The sequence below is a fragment of the Oryctolagus cuniculus genome, chromosome 1 (genome assembly GCF_964237555.1).
Source record: "Oryctolagus cuniculus chromosome 1, mOryCun1.1, whole genome shotgun sequence".
In the NCBI taxonomy this organism is placed as follows: domain Eukaryota; kingdom Metazoa; phylum Chordata; class Mammalia; order Lagomorpha; family Leporidae; genus Oryctolagus; species Oryctolagus cuniculus.
The window spans coordinates 134634468-134653896 of NC_091432.1; the positions used below are offsets into that span (position 1 = coordinate 134634468).

Below are 19429 nucleotides of genomic sequence, written 5' to 3' on the forward strand. Positions count from 1 at the left end.
CCGGGACTAGAACCTGGTGTGCCAGGCACCGCAAGGCGGAGGATTAGCCTAGTGAGCTGTGGCGCCGGCCGAGATAAGTTTTCATATTAATTTTCTGTTTTCCTTTGTTTTCTGAGGAATCACAGGCTAAATTAGAGGACATGAGATAATATCAAAGGAGTTAAATAATTGGCATGGTGTTCACAAGCAGTATGGGTCGAGGCACAGATTTAAGTAACCAGGATATAATAGGATAATATCATTCAGGAGGAATAAACAAAAGAAGAAAGTCAAGGCAGAACTCAGGAACAACAGCAACATAAGGAAAAGAAAAAAAGGAAACCCACAAATGAGATAGGAAAAACTAGTCAGAAAATTAACCAGGGAACAAAACAGTATCATAGGGTTAAAGGAAGAGAACTTCAAGGAGAAGTTTGTAAGCATTAAGATAAACTGATTTAAAAATTTCAAGAGTGGGGCCGGGACTGTGGTGTAGCGGGTAAAGCTGCCGCCTGCGGTGCCGGCATCCCTTATGGGCGCTGGTTTGAGTCCCGGCTGCTCCACTTCTGATCCAGCTTTCTGCTATGGCCTGGGAAAGCAGTAGAAGATGGCCCAAGTCTTTGGGCCCCTGTACCTGTGCGTGAGACCTGAAAGAAGCTCCTGGCTCCTGGCTCCAGATCAGCATAACTCCAGCCATTGCAGCCATCTGGGCAATGAACCAGCAGATGGTAGACTGCTCTCTCTCTCTCTCTCTCTGCACAACTCTAACTTTCAAGTAAACAAATAAAATCTTAAAAAAAATCTCAAGAGTGCACAGTAAGGTCACTACAGATAATCTTAATGTGCTGTATCTTTCAATATCAAGTAAAACTAGAAGAGAGCATTTGGGATGTTTTCACTAAAATGAAATTTTGGATGCTTGAAAGGATAAATGTTTACCTGATTGAACACTGCACAATGTATGCATGTAATGAAATATCACATAATACCAATACCCCATAAGTATGAGCAATTCTTATGTGTCAAAATATTTAAAATTTTTAAGTAGTGAATAAATAGTAAATAATAAAACCGAATGTTAAACAGAGTTCCCATATGACTCAGCAATTCCACTCTTAGGCATACAGCCAAAGGAACTAAAAACAAATCCCTACAAAATCTTGTCCACAAATGTTCAGAGCAACATTATTCACAGTAGCCAAAAGTGGAAACCCAAATGTCTATCAACTAATGAATATTCATATAATGTTTTAATATTTGACAACAAAACAAAGTATCGATTCATACTACAACATGGACAAGTTTTCAGAGTATTATGCTAAGTGAAAGAAGCTAGTCACAAAAGAAAATTCATATGAAATGCCTAGATGGGCAAATCCAGAGACACAAAGAAAACTAGTGGTTCCCTAAGGCTGGGTAGGGAATAAGAAAACGGCTAGTAAATCTAATGTTTAAAAAACAAATTGGGAGCTGGTGTCGTGGCATAGCTGGTAAAGTTCTGGACTGCAAAGCCAGCATACCACATGGCCACGGGTTCATGTCCCAGCTGCTCCACTCCAATCCAGCTCCCTGCTTAATGGTCTGGGAAAAGCAGTGAAAGACGGCCCACGTGCTTGGGCCCGATACCCTTATGGAGACCTGGAAGAAGCTCCTGACTCTTGGCTTGGGTCTGACCTAGCTCCAGACTGTTGTGGGCATCGTATACCAGTGGATGGAAGAACTCTCTTATCTCTTCATTCCTCTCTTAGTCTGTTTCAAATAAGTAAGTCGTTTTAAAAAAATCCATTAAATCCTGCAAGCTAAGAACGGTAACCTTATCAAGGAAATTTTCAGTGAAATGAGGACAAACAATAGAATGTAGTGAATTTAATGAAAGGGAGATACACACAGAAAACAGAAAATGCCTTTTCAGAAGATACCTGAGAAGGAAAGCAAAAGAACAGATGGTAATGAGAGTCTGTGGCTTTTACACATGGGACAGCCCTTAATGAAAACACTTAGCAAAAAGGAAAGCTCAATATAAAGGATAAATGGCCCAGTTGATGGAAAGGAATCACCAAGACAGAAAATAGGTGTGACACTGAGACTAGAGGGAGCTGTATGGCCTCAAATTAAAAGCCTCTTTAGGCTTCAATATCTTTGGCTATGAAATAACAGCAGGGAAGAGATAAACCTCAATAATATTTTTCATAGATCAGAACACTAGATAATTTCATCCTGATCTCTGTAGGCTTCACATGTTAATAATTTTGCCCTCAAAAACCTACCTGCCTCAAGTAAAAGAGACACTTAACATAAGACCCTTATAGAAAAATTAAGAGCAGCACATATTTTAAAAATGGGTAGAGGTGTGCAAACAATCAATGTGCCAATCCATGCAAAGCTCTAAATGCTTCCAACACTAACTTGCAACTAACTACTTAAAAAAATCTTAGGTGGGCTGGCACCGTGGTATGGTAGGCTTTGCTTCTGCCTGCGGCACTAGCATCCATTATGAGCATGGGTTCATGTCCTAGCTGCTTATCGTATGATCAAGCTCTCTGCTATGGCCTGGGAAAGCAGTAGAAGATGGCCCAAGTCCTTGGGCCCCTGCACCCGCGTAGGAGATCCTCAAGACGCTCCTGGCTTCAGACTGGCACAGCTGTGGCCATTGCCACCATTTGGGAGTGAACCAGTGGATGGAAGACCTTTCTGTCTCTCCCTCTCTGTTACTCTGCCTCTGAAATAAATAAATAAAATCTTTTAAAAAAATTTCTTGGCTGGTGCCGCAGCTCAATAGACTAATCCTCCACCTAGCGGTGCTGGCACACCGGGTTCTAGTCCCAGTCAGGGCACCAGATTCTGTCCCCGTTGCCCCTCTTCCAGGCCAGCTCTCTGCTGTGGCCAGGGAGGGCAGTGGAGGATGGCCCAAGTGCTTGGGCCCTGCACCCCATGGGAGACCAGGAGAAGCACCTGGCTCCTGCCTTCGGATCAGCGCAGCGTGCCGGCCGTGACGGCCACTGGAGGGTGAACCAACGGCAAAAGGAAGACCTTTCTCTCTGTCTCTCTCTCTCACTGTCCACTCTGCCTGTCAAAAACAAAAACAAAAGCCATTTCAAGCTGTCATAGTAAGAACTGAAAGAAGCTGTAACCTATTTACCTAATTAAAGTGTTTAACTTTTAATACTTTTTTTCATCAACAAGACCTCAGTTTATAAAAGATACAGGGGGCTGGCACTGTGGCATAGGAAGTAAAGTCAGTCATCCCATATAGGCACCAGTTTGTGTCCCAGTTGCTTCACTTCCAATATAGCTCCCTGCTAATGCCTGGGAGAAGCAGCCAAAGATGGCACAAGTGCTTAGGTCACTGCCACCCATGTGGGAAACCAGCACTGGCCATTGTTGTCATCTGGGAAGCAAACCAATAGATGAATAGATTGATCACAATCTCTCTCTCCCTCTCAACTTTCAAATAAATAAGTATATTTTTTGTAGGGGGGGGGGGGTCAGAGGATATAAGAAAAGAGGTTCTGGCTGATGTAAGTGAGCCTTAACAATGCTCTCATGCTCTCAGATCCCAGCTCTTTCATATATACATACATCCGTATCTATTATCTAATTATAGGTAGATACAAACATATATTAAGGATAGTTAGAAAACAAGCCGGCACCGCGGCTCACTAGGCTAATCCTCTGCCTGCAGCACTGGCATCCCGGGTTCTAGACCCGGGTGCTCCTCTTCCAGGCCAGCTCTCTGCTGTGGCCCAGGAGGCAGTCCTTGGGCCCTGCACTCGCACGGGAGACCAGGAGGAAGCACCTGGCTCCTGGCTTTGGATCGGCGATGCACGCCGGCCGTAGCAGCCATTTGAGGAGTGAGGAAGGAAGACCTTTCTCTCTGTCTCTCCCACTAACTGTTTAACTCTGCCTGTCCAAAAAAAAAAAAAAAGATTACACAATATGACCCCGACAAACGGCAAAATTATTATTTGAGGAGTGGCTAACTTATGGTCAACAACTGGCTTATCTTCCTCAAATTCAGTTATGTGGTAGCCAGATCAGGTATACATACACCACATGACTCTAATTATTAAAAAGAACTGTATCGGCCGGCACCGCGGCTCACTAGGCTAATCCTCAGCCTTGCGGCGCCGGCACACCAGGTTCTAGTCCCGGTTGGGGCGCCGGATTCTGTCCCGGTTGCCCCTCTTCCAGGCCAGCTCTCTGCTGTGATCCGGGAGTGCAGTGGAGGATGGCCCAAGTGCTTGGGCCCTGCACCCCATGGGAGACCAGGAGAAGCACCTGGCTCCTGCCATCGGATCAGCGCGGTGCGCCGGCCGCAGCGCGCTGGCCGCAGCGGCCATTGGAGGGTGAACCAACGGCAAAGGAAGACCTTTCTCTCTGTCTCTCTCTCTCACTGTCCACTCTGCCTGTCAAAAAAATAAATAAATAAATAAATAAACGAACTGTATCTGTATCACACATTGACCAGTTATTTAACAGAAACCCATAATCAAACACAACTACTTCCTAACTACCTACAATTGTAGAAGTCAACTATAAAAGATCCTATATGCATTATTGTTAATATAGCTTATTGTTTTATCCTGTGACTTTACCTAAAACTACCCTGGGAGGGATACAATGTTTTTATCATCCCTATAGAAGTGAAATAAAGACACTTACCTAAACCAAAAGGGTTGCTAGTAGCAGAACCAGAGGTGGAGTTAGTATTAGGAGCTGATGATGTGCTAACATTGCTTCCAGTGGTGTTTGTTTGCTGAGCTGAATGATCTTGAGGCCTAGGGTAAACAGACAAACCACAGTGTAAACAATGAAGCTAATTATTTTAAAAGAGCCTCTGAAATCAATACCCAGATATAAAGAATAAGCTCACAGACCAATTCAAATTATCATAAAAACCATGATAATTAAGCATTAGGAATAATAATACAGTAAAACCTAACAAGCTCTAAAATACAGAACTGCCCCTCCTTTTTGATTATGTGTATAGACATTTGACTGCTTTCAGTCATGCTGATTACGTAAGACAGGTCACTACCCACAAGTACACACAAGACGATCAATGACTAGTCACACTTACAAATCTTGAATAAAGAAAAAAAAACATTAAAAAAAATCTATTTCCTTTCTAGTTCTCAAGGGTTAGGGGCTAGTTTTACTGAAATTGTTAAAAATAAAATGAACTGGCCGGCGTCGCAGCTCACTACGCTAATCCTCCACCTGCAGCACCAGCACACCGGGTTCTAGTCCCAGTTGCTCCTCTTCCAGTCCAGCTCTCTGCTGTGGCCCGGGAGTACAGTAGAGGATGGTCCAAGTGCTTGGGCCCTGCACCCCATGGGAGACCAGGAGAAGCACCTGGCTCCTGCCTTCGGATCAGCGCAGTGCGCCGGCCGCCACGCTAGCTGCAGCGGTCATTGGAGGGTGAATCAACGGTAAAGGAAGACCTTTCTCTCTGTCTCTCTCTCTCACTGTCCACTCTGTCAAAAAATAAATAAATTAATTAATTAAATAAAATGAACTGGGGTCGATACTGTGGCGTAGCAGGTAGGGCCGCCATCTGCAGTGCCAGCGTCCCATATGGGTGCCAGTTTGAGTCCTGGCTGCTCCACTTCCCATCCAGCTCTCTGCTACGTATGGCCTGGGAAAGCAGGGGAGGACAGCCCAACTCCTTGGGCCCCTGCACCCACGTGGAAGACCCAGAAGAAGCTCCTGGCTCCTAGCTTTGGATTGGTGCAGCTCCAGCCGTTGTGGCCAATTAGGGAGTGAACCAGCAGATGGAAGATTTCTCTCAGCCACTCCTTCTCTCTTTGTGTAACCTTTTTTTTTTTTTTTTTTTTTTTGACAGGCAGAGTGGACAGTGAGAGAGAGAGACAGAGAGAAAGGTCTTCCTTTGCCGTTGGTTCACCCTCCAATGGCCGCCGCGGCCGGCGTGCTGCAGCCGGCGCACCGCGCTGATCCGATGGCAGGAGCCAGGAGTCAGGTGCTTTTTTCCTGGTCTCCCATGGGGTGCAGGGCCCAAGCACCTGGGCCATCCTCCACTGCACTCCCTGGCCACAGCAGAGAGCTGGCCTGGAAGAGGGGCAACCGGGACAGAATCCAGCACCCCAACCGGGACTAGAACCTGGTGTGCCGGCACCGCTAGGAGGAGGATTAGCCTAGTGAGCCGTGGCGCCAGCCTCTTTGTGTAACTTTCAAGTAAATAAATAAATCTTTTAAAAAATAATTTAAAAAAAGGGTTGGCGCTGTGGCACAGCGGGTTAATGCCCTGGCCTGAAGCGCCGGCATCCCATATGGGCGCCAGTTACAGTCCCGGCTGCTCCACTTTCCATCCAGCTCTCTGCTATGGCCTGGGAAAGCAGTACAAGATGGCCCAAGTCCTTGGGTCCCTGCACCTGAGTAGGAGACCTGGAAGAAGCTCCTGGCTTTGGATCGGTGCAGCTCTAGATGTTGCGGCCAACTGGGGAGTGAACCAGCAGATGGAAGACCTCTCTCTCTCTCTCTCTCTCTGCCTCTCTTCTCTCTGTGTAACTCAGACTTTCAAATAAATAAGTAAAAAGTCTTAAATAAGAAGAATTGGGGCCTGCATTGTGATGTAACAGGACAGCTGCTGTCTGTGACGCCAGCATCCTATATGGGCACAGGCTGGTGTCCCGGTTGCTCCACTTCCAATCCAACTCCCTGCTAATGGCCTTAGAAAAGCAGTGGAAGATGGCCCTAGTGTCTGGGTCCCTGCCACCCACTGCAAGACTTGGTAAAGGTCCTGGCTCCTGGCTTCAGCCTGGCCCAGCACTGGCTGTTGTCTCTGTCTTTCCCTCTAATTCTTGACTTTCAAATAAATAAATACATCTTTCAAAATAAATAAATAAAAAGAATCTTTTTGAAAAGGAGTCTGAAAAAATCAATGTGATTATTATTTTATTATATTTTTAAATAAAAGAAAACAAGACTTTATGCAGAAAGCCCTTCCCCATGTGATACCAGTTCTGAATCTCACTGCTGCTTTCACGGCCCCTAAGGCACTCAATTTCTCATGTTAACATCTCTGAGACCATTAGTCTGTGGACAGCCAGGCGTCAACTGCAATGCCTAAGGACACATGCTCTCTGGGACTTCAACTGAGAGACTACCACACTGTTACACTATACATGCTGTGCTGAATTCCAACAGAGCTTCTTCAGAATAATCACACCATTAATCGACACTGAAAAAAGTTATAGATAGAAAAAAGCACAGAATCAGGGACAGAAAGAATTTGCTGTTGGGGAATCAATAAAAACTTGCAGAATGAGTGCCCATGACTAGGAAGAAAAAAAAACTGGAGAACACACAGAGCACTCTTAAGAAATGCTGTACAACCAATGCTCTTGACAGATCAGAGCTTGATACCGTACGGGAAAAAATGGACACTGGACACACTCCTCTTCTGCTACTCAAACAACAGTAACACTATAAAGCAAAAAACATACCCAGCTAAATTTATTAATTTGTTTATTCTCTAAGTCAAATAATTAGCTATAATGACTATATTGATGAATATTCTAAAATGTTAAATGGTTATCTGGGGGCTGGTGCCATGGCATAGGTTAAGCCTCTGCCTAAGGTACCAGCATCACCCATAGGGGTGTGCCGGTTCATGTCTGGCTGTTCCTCTTCTGATCCAGCTCTCTGCTATGGCCTGGGAAAGCAGCAGAAGATGGCCCAAGTGCTTCAGCCCCTGCACCCACGTGGGAGACCCAGAAGAAGCTCCTGGCTCCTGGCTTTGGATTGGCCCATATCTGGCCATTGCAGCTACTGGGAAGTGAACCAGCAGATGGAAGATCTCTCTCTCTCTCTCTTTCTCTGTCTCTCTCTCTCTCTCTCCCTGTCTATAACTCTGCCTCTCAAATAAATAAATAAATATTTTAAAAAATTGTTATCTGACAAGCATGTAAACATTATCATTAAATGTACATCTATAAATATAACATTAAATACACATACAGCAGGGAGAGGCATTTACAGTCAAGACTGGCTACCATCTCTCTATGGTTTAAAGCTGAATGGGCTGGCGCCGTGGCTCAATAGGCTAATCCTCCACCTAGCGGCGCCGGCACACCGGGTTCTAGTCCCGGTCGGGGCGTCAGATTCTTTCCCAGTTGCCCCTCTTCCAGGCCAGCTCTCTGCTGTGGCCCGGGAGTGCAGTGGAGGATGGCCCAAGTGCTTGGGCCCTGCACCCACATGGGAGACCAGGAAAAGCACCTGGCTCCTGCCATTGGATCAGCGCAGTGCGCCGGCCGCAGCGCGCCAGCCGTAGCGGCCACTGGAGGGTGAACCAACGACAAAAGGAAGACCTTTCTCTCTGTCTCTCTCTCTCTCACTGTCCACTCTGCCTGTCAAAAAAAAAAAAAGCTGAATGTCTTCTAAAACCTTACCTGTTTTGCGTCTTGATGACAAGGTGAACAGTAAGTCCATCATGAATTCCATGTTGACTCAAAGTATCTTGATCTTTTAAAATTTTTCCAGCAAATATCAATACAAGTTGGTCAGTATGTGATTTGAAACGTTTGGAGATTTCTTCCTTGAACTAAATAAGAAAAAAAGTATCTATTATAGGTGTTTGCTCAGTACAATCCAGTTTAGTTTCTACAGGTACTTCAAAGAAGCCCCATCCCAGATTATTACAACAATTTAAGTAAATATATATTTTTTCTGTGCTGATATCTTGATAAAAGAAATGATTACCACTTTATTGCTTACAGAAAAGCCTTATCATAGGCACATAAGTTCTATGTTCAAGTCTCTGCTAAGGCCTAAGGCCTAACAATTCACTGCTTTGCAATATGCTTATACTCTGTCAATGGGACTACATTACCTTTACCGAGTTCACAATAACCTTTTCCTTGTATTTCTATGTTCAATCCTATTTTCTTCATAGTTGAATATACTTGTATATACAACCAACCTCCATTCTCAGCCAGTTCTCTTGACTATCCTTCCCTCCTCTTCCAGTCATCCTTTATTAACAATCAGTACAATAGAGAAGCAAAGATCTGCCCTTGAAGGTGAGCCATCCAGTGAGAGTAAATCACAACCATCCATTCAAGTAAATCACAAAGTACAGAAGCAGCACACAGAGGGCAGATACAGACAGCTTTCCAAAAATGAAGACCGAAGAAAGATTTGGAAATAGGAAATTTTGAGTAAAGGTTTTCCAGGGACCACAATAACCTACAAAATCAGATGAGAAAAGAAAACATGATACTATAAAACTTATTTATACTCCGGTTGGATCACCACTTTTCAAATCTTTACCAAAATCATCAGTATGCTCAGGATTACTCAATTTTCCAAACCAGAAAACCTCAGAGTGGTACAGGAATCTAAGTTAACAAACTATTTCAGGAATCCCAGTGCAAATTCAGGAAAGAACCACACCTTCTGGAAACCACTCTACACCACTGCCCCACAGCAATGGGTCTCAGGAGATGATGGGACTATTACAAGGGGGTATTCTAGGAATACACAGGGATCTTTTGGTTATCACAGTTAAATATAAAGAGACATTAAAAGATACAAGTGGTTCCCCTATCAGAAATGTTTGGGATCAGAAGTATTTCAGACTTTAGAGTTTTTTTGATTTGGAAATATTTGCATAGACTTGATAAGGTATGCATCCCTAATCCAAAATTACAAAATCTAAAACTTACTCAATATCAAAAAATTCCAGATTCCAGAGCATTCTGGATTTTCAGATTAATTATGGATACTCAAACTGTATATATGAGATTTTAAAACTTGTGGCGAGGGGGGATCAGCATAAGGGAACTGCAGGTTAAGCCACCACCTATGACACTGACATCTTGTATGGATGACAATCTGAGTCCCGGCTGCTCCACTTCTGATCCAGCTCCTTGCTAATGTGCCTGAAAAAACAGCAGAGGATGCCCAAGTGCTTGGCTCTTGTCACTCCTGTGGAAAAGCTGGATGGAAACTCCTGGCTTCGGTCTAGCCCAGCCCTGGCTGCTGCAGCCATTTGGGGAGTGAACCAATGGAAGATCTGTCTCTGTGTCTCTACTCTTCCAAATAAATAAATAAATAATTAAAAAAAAAAAAAAAAACAAAAACAAACAAACAAACAAAAAAACCTCTCATGGGAACAGGGGAACAGAGCCGTAAGGGGTACAGATAATAGATAAGACAGGCAATATAACTTTTTAAAAAATTTATCTACTTGAGAGTCAGAGTTACAGAGAGAGAGAGGGAGAGAAAGACACAGAGACAGAGATCTTCCATTCATTGGTTCACTCCCCAAGGGGCCACAATGGCCAGGGCTGAGTCAGGCTAAAGCCAGGAGCATCATCCAGATCTTCCACAGGGGTGGCAGGGGCCCAAGCACTTGGACCATCTTCTGTTGCTTTTCCCAGGCCATTAGCAGGAAGCTGGATTGGAAGCAGAGCAGATGGAACACCAACTGGTTGTCCATGTGAGATGCTGGCATCACAGGCAGCAGTCACAATGCTGGCCAAGACAAGCCATATATCAATCATTGCTGAAACTGAGAGATGAGTGTATTAAAAAAGTTCATAACATTCTTCACATCTACACATAAATAAAATGATGTATAATCAAATTATAAGTCAATATAAACAATTGGGTTTTAAAAAACCCATGTTACTTTTATCAATTTATATGCACACCACTGAGATTTTTGCAAACTGCAAAAAAAAAAGCATAGCAATAACATGAAATTATACTGCAGTAAACATTTTGGAGCTTGTCCGTTTGAGTTGTCTTTCCCCTATTTGAAATCATATGACACCTAATAGTTTTATCTAAGATAGGCAATTTCCAAGTAACTGAAAAGGACTTGGTAAAATACTATTTACATGATACCTTATAGATAGAGAAGTAATTTAACCTCCCTGTTATTAGACATCTCAGTTTTCCTCCTTGGTAACTATTAGAAAGTATGTAATGAACAGTGGTGGAACACATTTTTGTGAGGATTAAATGAGAACATCTAGCATCAGACACACATCAGACACGTAAGTGACAACCAATAAATGGTAGCTACTACTGTCGGCTCTCCTAAACCTGCAACAACCTTATAAGAAAGAAGATTCTTCACCCTACTTCAGATACACAAGAAAAGGTTAAAGATGTGTCCCTTCCCCCATGGAGACACATATAATAATAAAGTACTAGCTCAGGATTCAAATAGAGATCTGACCACAGACTTCATAAGAAGCCAATTTATCTCACATATAAAATGAGAATGTGTTCCAGGTTTATGCTTAACCTTACTCAGAAATTCTCAGAATGTTTCATTTCCCAGTTATTCTGAAATAAATTAGGTAATTTTGTAGCATATAATTATGTGGTATTTTATCTTATTTTAGGATTTGAAGGTAAGATGTTCCCACTAAACAGGGGAATTCAGTTCTCTCTAAGCTAGTAAAGCAGAAAGCTAAAGCTAATTCAATTTGTTCTGCAGAAGACTCAAAGCTGGTACTACCTGAAGCTGAGGGTGGGCGGGAAGAGTAAGGGTTGCTTAAGGGCTTACAGGGGGATTACTTGAAAATCTAAGAGGCAGAGGCAGACCTATCTTCACTGAACACTTAGCAGGCAACTGCCCCTTCTCAAACCCAACAAAAGCCTGGAGGACTTTGTTTCTGTCTTGGAGAGTGAATGGAAGCTCTCCAAGATAAAAGAGACAGCAATAACATTCAAAGACAACATACAATGCTAAAAACAAGGTGCAGTAAAAGCAAACATACTAGATTGCAGAACTCTTTCCCCTGGTAAACAGACTGTTGACAGCTAGGCTTTTTTTTTTTTTTTTTTTTTTTTTTTTTTGAGAGGCAGAGAAATCTCCCATCCTCTAGTTCACTCCCCAGATAGCCGCAACGCTGGAGCTGGACCAATCTGAAGCCAGGAGCCAGGAGCTTCTTCTAGGTCTTCCACAAGGGTGCAGGCCCCTGAACACTTTGTGAAGAAGATGGTTCAAGAGCTTGGGCTCCTCCCACCCACGAGAGAGACCCAGATGGAGTTCCCAGCTCCTGGCTTTGGTCTGACCCAGCTTTGGCTGTTGTGACCATTTGGGGAGGAAACCAGTAGAAGATCTCTCTGTCACTCTGCCTTTTCAAATAAATAAATATTAAAAAAAAAAAAAAGTCTGAAACAGGTAATTCACTAACAAAAGTTAATAAACACATCCTCAATTGATGTACACATCCTCATTGATAATCAGGTAACATAAAATTAAAACCAGTGACATACACAAGATTTACAGAATGCTGCAGAGGACTGGAGCAAACAGAACCCACATGCATTGCAGGTGTCAGTATGAATTAATTCCTTTTAGAAAAGCATTTCACAGTAGACCCTATACTTACCCTATGACCAACAAATTCCACTATTTTTCTAAAACATGCCCAAAGGTACACCAAAACCACATTCAAGGAAGCGCAAACCAGTATAATTCATTATCAGCCAAAACCTGGAAAAAAAAAATACCCCTCAACTGTAGAATAACTGTGTATTCATTTAATTATTATTATTATACATATCAATTCCATTATAGCCATATGACATCATGGATACCTCAATGCAGAGCAAAACACACCAATCACAAATGAAGATAAACTATGTAATTTCATTACAGAAAGCTTAAAAAGGAGGAGGGGAGTAGGGTACCGGAGCAGTAAAATCCAAGGTGCCAAAAGAAAGAACAGTGGTTACTTTGGGAGGTGGTTTGTAAGAGATTATGAGGTGATTTCTCGAAAGCTGATAATGGTCTACTTTTTTGACCTATGTATTAATATCTGGAGTGATCATTTATGATGTATGCATGCATTCTTCTGTGTTATACTTCAGTAAAATGCTTTTAAAAGTTAACTGTATGAGACCAATCAAAACACCTGCTTCCCTTGTCAAAGTACCTGCTTCTAGTTACCTTTTGGTACTGTTTAATTGCATGTTTAGCAACATTTTCATTTTCTGAAATATGCTGACTTGGCTTTATGGCCCAGAATATAGTTTAATTTTACGAGTACACGTAAAAAGAATATTATTCTTTAGTTGCTGGTGCAGTATTCTACATGCACCAGGGAGGCAGAACCTAGGGAGGCAGCAGGTGATGACTCAGTATTTGGGCCAATGCCACCCACTCAGGAGACCTGGATTGAGTTTCCAGGTCCCAGCTTTGTCCCAGCCCAGCCCTAGCCATCACAGGCCTTTGGATAATTTCCAGAGGATGGGAAGAGAACTCTCCTTTTCCTTCTTTCCCCTCCCCTCTCCTTTCCTCTAAAATCAGTAACATTTTTTTTAAAAAACTTAATTGTGAATACCCTAAACATAACAAACAGTAAGAATTCAAAACATTGTTAGCCAGCTTCTGAGCACTCCATTTCCCAACGATTCATTATCCACAAAGCTAATATATGCCTCCTATTGGGCAGATCACTGGCGAGGAATTGGAATGAAGAGAGCCCAGGTTTAGGGAGCAGATCAGACTGAACACAAGGCATAGGAATGACAACAGACATCGTCCAAGAATAAGACATGATCATCCACGAGCATCCCATCTAGCAGTCAAGGCCTGATGTCCAGAACAAGCACACCCTCAGAGGCGTCCAGAGCAGCAGCAGACAGCTCCGTCGAGCCCTCTGTAACACGCAAGGGCTACCTTCCTAACAGAAGGACAATCAGGGCCTTCTCAACAGACTAAGGGCTGCTCTGCCGTATCCTACATGCAGAGGGGTGAGATCCTACAGCACAGAGTTCAAAATTATTTGTATTAAACATTATTTTACTATGTAATCATGCTGTGCCTGGCACCACACACACATTATCTCCTTCAATTCTTATGAAAAAAAAACCTCAAGGAATCAAACCAAAGTCATACAGACTTGTGAGAAATCACCCTCTCTCACAGAATTACAGAGCTGTTGACAGTATCACAGACACAATGATCCACCAAACTCATGGAGCTCTTTGACCTAGGGCTTTTAGGCTTGAAGTCTGAGTTTACGGCACTTAATGCCCAGTTAGAAAACATGTTAAAAATGGTGATGACGGAGCACAACTATACTTCTCGTACTACAAGGAAACTGCATAATCTACTGATTATATTTATTTATTTATTTTTGGACAGGCAGAGTTACACAGTGAGAGAGAGAAAGAGAGGAAGGTCTTCCTTCTGTTGGTTCACCCCCCAAATGGCTGCTATGGCCAGCATGCCACGCCAATCCAAAGCCAGGAGCCAGGTGCCTCCTCCTGGTCTCCCATGGCTTTGGATCAGCACAGCTCGCAGAGCCGCAGCACACCGGCCATAGCGGCCATTTGGGGGGTGAACCAACGGAGGGAAGATCTCTCTGTCTCTCTCACTGTCTAACTCTACCTGTCAAAAATAAATAAATAAATAAATAAATAAATAAAATAAACATGAATTTTCAAAGTACAACTTTTGGATTATAGCAGCTTTTCCCCCCATAACCTCCCTCCCACCCGCAACCATCCCATCTCCCACTCCCTCTCCCATCCCATTTTTCATCAAGATTCATTTTCAATTATCTTTATATACAGAAGATCAACTTAGTATATACTAAGTAAAGATTTCAACAGACTGCACCCACACAAACACACAAAGTACAGAGTATTGTTTGAGTAGTAGTTTTACTGTTAATTCGCATAGTAAACACATTAAGGACAGAGATCCTACATGGGGAGTAGGTGCACAGCAACTCCCGTTGTTGGCTTAACAACTGATGCTCTTATTTATGACGTCAGTAATCACCCAAGGCTCCTGTCATGAGCTACCAAGGATATGGAAGCCTCTTGAGTTCGCCAACTCTGATCTTATTTAGACAAGGCCATAGTCAAAGTGGAAGTTCTCTCCTCCCTCCAGAAACAGGCACCTCCTTCTTTGATGGCCCGTTCTTTCCCCTGGGATCTCCATGGTCTGTGTATACAAAGGCTGTTGATTTTTGTGCATTGATTTTATATCCTGCTACTTTGCCAAACTCTTCTATGAGTTCCAAGAGTCTCTTAGTAGAGTTCTTTGGATCCCCTAAATAAAGAATCATATCATCTGCAAAGACGGATAGTTTGACCTCTTCCTTCCGAATTTGTATCCTTTTAATTTCTTTTTCTTGCTTAATGGCTCTGGCTAAAACTTCCAGTACTATATTGAATAGCACCAGATCTCAGTGGAAATGCTTCCAAATTTTCTCCATTCAATAGGATGCTGGCCGTGGGTTTTTCATAAATTGCTTTCATTGTATTGAGAAATGTTCTTTCTATACCCAATTTGCTTAGAGTTTTCATCATGAAAGGGTGTTGTATTTTATCAAATGCTTTCTCTGCATCTATTGAGATAATCACATATCTGGTTTTTCTTCTGCAGTCTGTTAATGTGGTGTATCTCATTGATGGATCTGAGAACGCTGAACAACCCCTGCATACCAGCTGGGGTCCTAAGCCGTGGGTGCCCATGCCCTCCACATAGATCCACTGTGTCCCTCTAATTCTGGCAGAGATTCCTCTGCCATTTCTTCCCTAACTCCTCCCTGAGACCACGCTATCTCCACTTTTATTAAACTATCTTTTCCTGGACTATCAGTGAGCTCCCTCCCTATTCCGCCATCTTGGACCTCCTCCTGATTATAATTTCTTACAAAAATGTTAAATTTCAAACAACGAATTTCAAGTAACCTAGATACTAAAAGCGCTTTGAAATAGGAAGTAGTATCTGTTGTTCTGAGGAAATGATCCAAAGCTTAGAACAGATCAAAAACCAAGAGATTAACAATTTTATAAATTCACATGTCTATTCTTCCATTTGATACAAAAGCAAATAATCTTACTACTGAGGGCAAAGTTGTGGCACAGAAAAAGCATCACCTGCAGCACCGGCATCCCATACAGACAATGGTTTGAGTCCTGGCTGCTCCACTTTGAATCCAGCTCCCTGCTAATGCGCCTGAGAAAGCAATGGAGGACAGTCCGAGTACTTGGGCCCCTGCTCCCATGTGGGAGACCTGGAAGAAGCTCCCGGTTTCTGGATTTGGCCTGGCCCACCTCTGGCCACTGCAGCCATTTGGGGAGTGGACCAGCGGATGGAAGATCTCACTGTCTCTTCCTCTAACTCTGCCTTTCAAATAAATACAATAAATCTTTAAAAATAAATAAATAAATCTTACTATGCCAACATATTGATCCATATTTTCAAATAAACTACATCATGGAAACCTAATTCAAATATAAGTAAATAGTGTTTTTATCTAAACAGCATTTGTAGGAGAGCCAAAAATTCTGCACACACTTTACATCCTTAAATTTCTATTAAATTCACATCTATTAGATTTCTATTCTGATTCCTAGAAAAATGAAAGGTAAAGGGAAATAGTTTGTTTATGTTGGCTTCAAAATTTCTAGCAATTGTATCTGAACTAGACTTACCTGTTTGTTTTACCTATCAAACTTAAAAAAAAAATTTTTTTTTTTGAAAAATGAAATGACAGAGAGAGGGAAAGGGAGATACAGAGACAGAAAAAGACTATCTTCCATTCACTGATTCACTTCCCAAATGGTCACAACATCTGGGACTGGGCCAGGCTGAAGCCAGGGGCCAGGAACTCCATCAACTCACCCACATGGGTGGCAGAGACCCAAACACTTGGTTCATTACCCACTGCCATCGTCAAGCACATCAGCAAGAAGCTGAATCAGAAGTGGAGGAGCCAGGACTCAAACCAGCACTCTTATACGGGATACTCATCCAAGTAGCAGCTTACCCACACACAATACCTGCCCCTACCTACCAAAATTTTATTGAACAAAATCAGAATCTAGTAATAATAACATGGGAAAAATAAGCAACCTTACAACATCTCAAAGCTGCTCTAGACAGAGGTAACCTACTAAACACAACAAATTAGAAAAAAATATTTCTCTCTCAGGAATAACAACGGCCATAAAAGAAAGTTTTGTAAATCTCCATTTGACAGTCCACCTAATTATATTTAGTTCTGTCCTTAAGCCCATGTGGCCACTATTAAGTCAAAATGAAAAATACATGATGGAATGTGTCTTTAAGAATCCAAATTTTGGGGCCAGCACTTTGGCACAGTGGGACGAAGCCCTGGTCTGCAGTGCCAGCATCCCATATGGGCGCTGGTTCAAGTCCAGACTGCTCCACTTCAGACGCAGCTCTCTGGTATGGCATGAGAAAGCAGAAAATGGCCCAAGTCTTTGGGCCCCTGCACCTACCTGAGACCCAAAAGAAACTTCTGGCTCTTGGCTTTGGATTGGCGCAGCTCTGGCCATTGCGGCCATCTGGGGAGTGAACCAGCAGATGGAAGGCCCTCCTGCCTCTGACTTTGTAACTCAGCCTTTCAAATAAATAAATAAATCTTAAAAAAAAAATCCGTATTTTCCTACTCTAGTCTTGTAATGACAAACTCCAATAATAACCCACAGGCCAGAAGAGCTGAAAACCTAGAATTACTAGACTCACAACCACAAGACTCAAAATTCTGATGAATCTCGAATAAGCAAGTCAATGATGTGAAAAAAACAACATAGAGGCCACCATTGTGACATAATGGGTTAAGCCACCACGTGCATGTCAGCATCCCATATTGGGTGCCCATCTGTCTCTCTGCTGCTCCAATCCAATTCCTGCTAATGCACCTGGGGAAACAGATGATGTTCCAAGTCCTTGGGCCCCTGCATTCATGTGGGAGACCGAGATGAAGCTCCTAGCTCCTGGCTTCGGCTTGGTGTAGCCCTGGCCATTGCTACCACTGGGGAATGAACCAGTGGATAGAAGATCACTCTGCTTCTGCCTCTGCCTCTAACTCTGCCTTTCAAATAAACAAACAAATCTTAAAAAAAAAAAAAAAAAAAAAAAAAAAAAAAAGAAAAGAAAAGAAAGAAAGAAAAGAAAAAGGCACGGACAAAACATTCAGTAGCTCCTCATTTTCTCAGCATCATCCAAAAGTAAGGTGTCTCACATAGTGGTTTCTCCAGCTAACTGAGGCGCCCTACGTGAAAACCAAACTGCTTTCCCTTCTGCACTTTCTGATAATGCTGACTTACTGGTGTGAATATCAACTACTGTTCAACAGTACAGTGATAGCTATTCCAGACTCTCAAGGTGTCCTGATATCCACTTTCTTGTTTTTTACCACTTGTTTTAACAACATACTTCCTCTTCTCCCCAAATTTCTTTTTAAAGATTTATTTATTTGAAAGGGGTGGAGGGGGAGAGACCTTTGATCTTCTGGTTTACTCTCCAGATGGCCACAACAAAGTCAGGAGCTACAAGCTTCATCCAGGTTTACCATGTGGGTGGCAGGGACCCAAACTTTTGGGCTATCGTCTGCTGCTTTTCTCAGGCTGTTAGCAAGGAGCTAGATTGAAGTGGAGCAGCCAGGACATGAACCACTGCCCATATGGGATACTTAGGTTGCAGGCAGCAGCTTTACCTGCTACACCACAACACTGCCCCTTTCTCATTTTTTTAATAAACTGCTGACACAAAGAAGACCTGAAATAATGCAGTTGGACATTTAATTAGACTAAGAATAAACATTACAGATTTTCAAGTAAATCACAATGTTAAATATTCCCGGAGCCAGCACTGTGGCATAGTGGGCTAAGCCTCCCATATGGGTGCAAGTTCAAGTCCCAGGTGCTCCTCTTCCATTCCAGCTCCCTGTTAATGGGCGTGGGAAAGCAGCAGACAATGGCCCAAGTCCTTGGGTCCCTGTACCCACATGGGAGACCCAGAGGAAGCTGCTGGCTCCTGGCTTTGGATCAGCTCAGCTCTGGCCGTTGTAGCCATTTAGGGAATGAAACCGGGATGGAAGATCTCTCTCTCTCTAACACTGCCTCTCAAATAAATAAATAAAATCTTTGGGGAAAAAAAATGTAAAAATATTCCCAAATAAGTACAAAATGTTGTAAATAAATCTTTAAAATGAGGGCCAGCATTGTGGCTTCATGGGTTAAACATCAGCCTGCAATGATGGCATCCCATATGGGTGCCAGTCGAAGTCCCAGCTGCTCCACTTCCCATCCATCTCCCTGCTAATGTGCCTGAGAAGGCAGAAGTTGGCCCAAGTACCTGAGCCCCTACCACCCACATGGGAGACCCAGAAGAAGCTCCTGGCTTTTTCACAGCACGTGGGGAGTAAACCAGTGGACGGAAGCTATCTATTTCTACCTTTTCTCTCTCTCTCCCTCCCTCTCTCCCTCTCTCTCTCCTTCCCCAATCTTTCAAATAAACCAATCTTTTTTTTAAAAAAAAAAATCTTTAGAACAGAATTCGTAGGGCCAGAGTTGTAGCACAGCAGGTTAAGATGCCACCTGCGATGCTGGCATCACATATGAGCACCCATTTGTGTCCTGGCTGCTCCGCTCCCAATCCAGCTCTCTATTAATGGCTTGGGGAAAGCAGAGGAAG

General features: G+C 43.0%; 1 protein-coding gene across 3 annotated transcripts in view; it reads right to left on the bottom strand.

Moving 5' to 3' along the window:
• UBQLN1 (ubiquilin 1) overlaps positions 1 to 19429 on the bottom strand; it is a 62553-nt gene that overhangs the window by 31441 nt on the left and 11683 nt on the right. For all 3 annotated transcript variants that reach the window (XM_070048911.1, XM_070048916.1, XM_070048920.1), the window contains exons 2-3: positions 8391 to 8542; positions 4642 to 4757 (exon numbers count right to left, since the gene is read on the bottom strand). In XM_070048911.1, the coding sequence (XP_069905012.1) occupies positions 4642 to 4757; positions 8391 to 8542 (268 nt within the window). The remainder of the gene's footprint in view (positions 1 to 4641; positions 4758 to 8390; positions 8543 to 19429) is intronic.